At 41.2% G+C, this 1,654-nt stretch overlaps 1 protein-coding gene across 1 annotated transcript in view; it reads left to right on the forward strand.

The window, feature by feature from the left end:
* LOC104624636 (UDP-N-acetylglucosamine--peptide N-acetylglucosaminyltransferase 110 kDa subunit-like) overlaps positions 1-1,654 on the forward strand; it is a gene marked incomplete at its 5' end in the record, with an annotated part of 2,435 nt that extends 781 nt beyond the window's left edge. The window contains 3 exons of the mRNA XM_010292061.1: positions 127-379; positions 555-678; positions 1,303-1,654. Coding sequence (XP_010290363.1) covers positions 127-379; positions 555-678; positions 1,303-1,477 — 552 coding nt within the window. The remainder of the gene's footprint in view (positions 1-126; positions 380-554; positions 679-1,302) is intronic.

A 1,654-nucleotide genomic window follows, 5' to 3' on the forward strand; every position in this document is an offset into this window, starting at 1 on the left:
CTCAGAAGATTAAAGTATTGAATGGTTATGCCCTTTGCTTCATTTTGGTATGTGGTAATTTCTTGTTCAGAAAAGGAAATGTTTGTGACTGAACTTTCTGTCTTTGCTTCTTTATTTGTGTTACAGATTCTAAAAAGAGTTCCGAACAGCGTGCTGTGGCTGCTACGTTTCCCAGCTGTAGGAGAACCCAATATTCAGCAATATGCACAAAACTTGGGTCTTTCCCAAAACCGAATCATCTTTTCTCCTGTTGCCCCCAAAGAAGAACATGTGAGGAGAGGGCAATTGGCTGATGTTTGTCTAGACACTCCGCTTTGCAATGGGCACACAACTGGGATGGATGTACTCTGGGCTGGGACTCCAATGGTCACTATGCCAGGTAATACAGCGGGGAACCTACCTAGAAGAGATGGGTTTGAATATTACAAACAGCAAGCCCAACAGCCTTAGTTGCCTCTTGTAGAGGCAGAGGAAAAGTAACTCATACTCTGCAGTATGTTACTTGATAAGCTTACTCCTGTTACCAAATTTTGTTGTTGTATTTTTTCTTACAGGCGAGACTCTGGCATCACGAGTTGCTGCCTCCCAGCTTACTTGTCTGGGTTGTCTTGAACTCATTGCAAAAAGTAGACAGGAATATGAGGATATTGCTGTGAAACTGGGAACTGATCTGGAATAGTAAGCAAACTTGTATTGTGTCATGTGGTAACATCAAGAATGTAAAGTGCTGTATTGGGCACAGTGCTGAGACTTATCAGTAGTTTTAATCTTGCAGATATTGTAATATTTAAAATAGCTAGACAAGCCTCTTCTAGAGGTCTTTTGTCTTGCAGTTAACTCAGCTTCTGCTTTTACAGTAAACTTAACAGTGCACCCAACTGAATAACAGTGCTACCTGTTCTGAAGAAATTGCTCATGTGCAGGCTCTTACCTGGTAAAAAGTGCAATATAGTTCACCTTTTGTTCTTTTTAAATTGAGGGTTAAACAGTTTGTTTTTAAGTTTAAGCAGTTTGTCACTTCTTGCACTTTAAAATAGTGCTGTAAAAAGTTACCGCAGTACAGATAATGCAGCAAGTTAATGTGCTAGTGTCGCAGAGTTGAAGTGGTCATGCTGGTCTTTATCAGAAATGATGAGGGGGTGAAACAGCAATATGAATTTGGTGGCAGTGAGGGAACAGATACTTTTGAAACAGTTGTGCTGGCAGTTCTGGGTTAGCTGAAAATAGTAGATATCAAAAGTAAACAGTATTATGAAGTGTTTGGAACCTCTCATGACTGCTTCAAATTAACTCTTTTTGTAGCCTGAAAAAAATACGTGGCAAAGTCTGGAAGCAGAGAATATCCAGTCCTTTGTTCAACACGAAACAGTACACAATGGACCTGGAGCGGCTTTATCTTCAGATGTGGGATCACTATGCTGCTGGCAACAAACCAGACCACATGATTAAGCCAGTAGAGGCCAGTGAGTCTGCATGAAGAGAGACTGTCTGTGTGCCCCCCCAGAACTCTCCAGGAACTGAGCCTCTCAAACACTTCTGCAGAGATGATGAGCTAAAAACTGTGCATTTCTACTTAATCTGCCTGGTACTCTGTGGCTGAAGTAATACATGATGGTGATTAAAGCACAGCCAGACTTATTTCTTGCATGATAGG

The sequence above is a fragment of the Phaethon lepturus genome, unplaced genomic scaffold, assembly GCF_000687285.1.
Source record: "Phaethon lepturus isolate BGI_N335 unplaced genomic scaffold, ASM68728v1 scaffold55917, whole genome shotgun sequence".
Taxonomy (NCBI): domain Eukaryota; kingdom Metazoa; phylum Chordata; class Aves; order Phaethontiformes; family Phaethontidae; genus Phaethon; species Phaethon lepturus.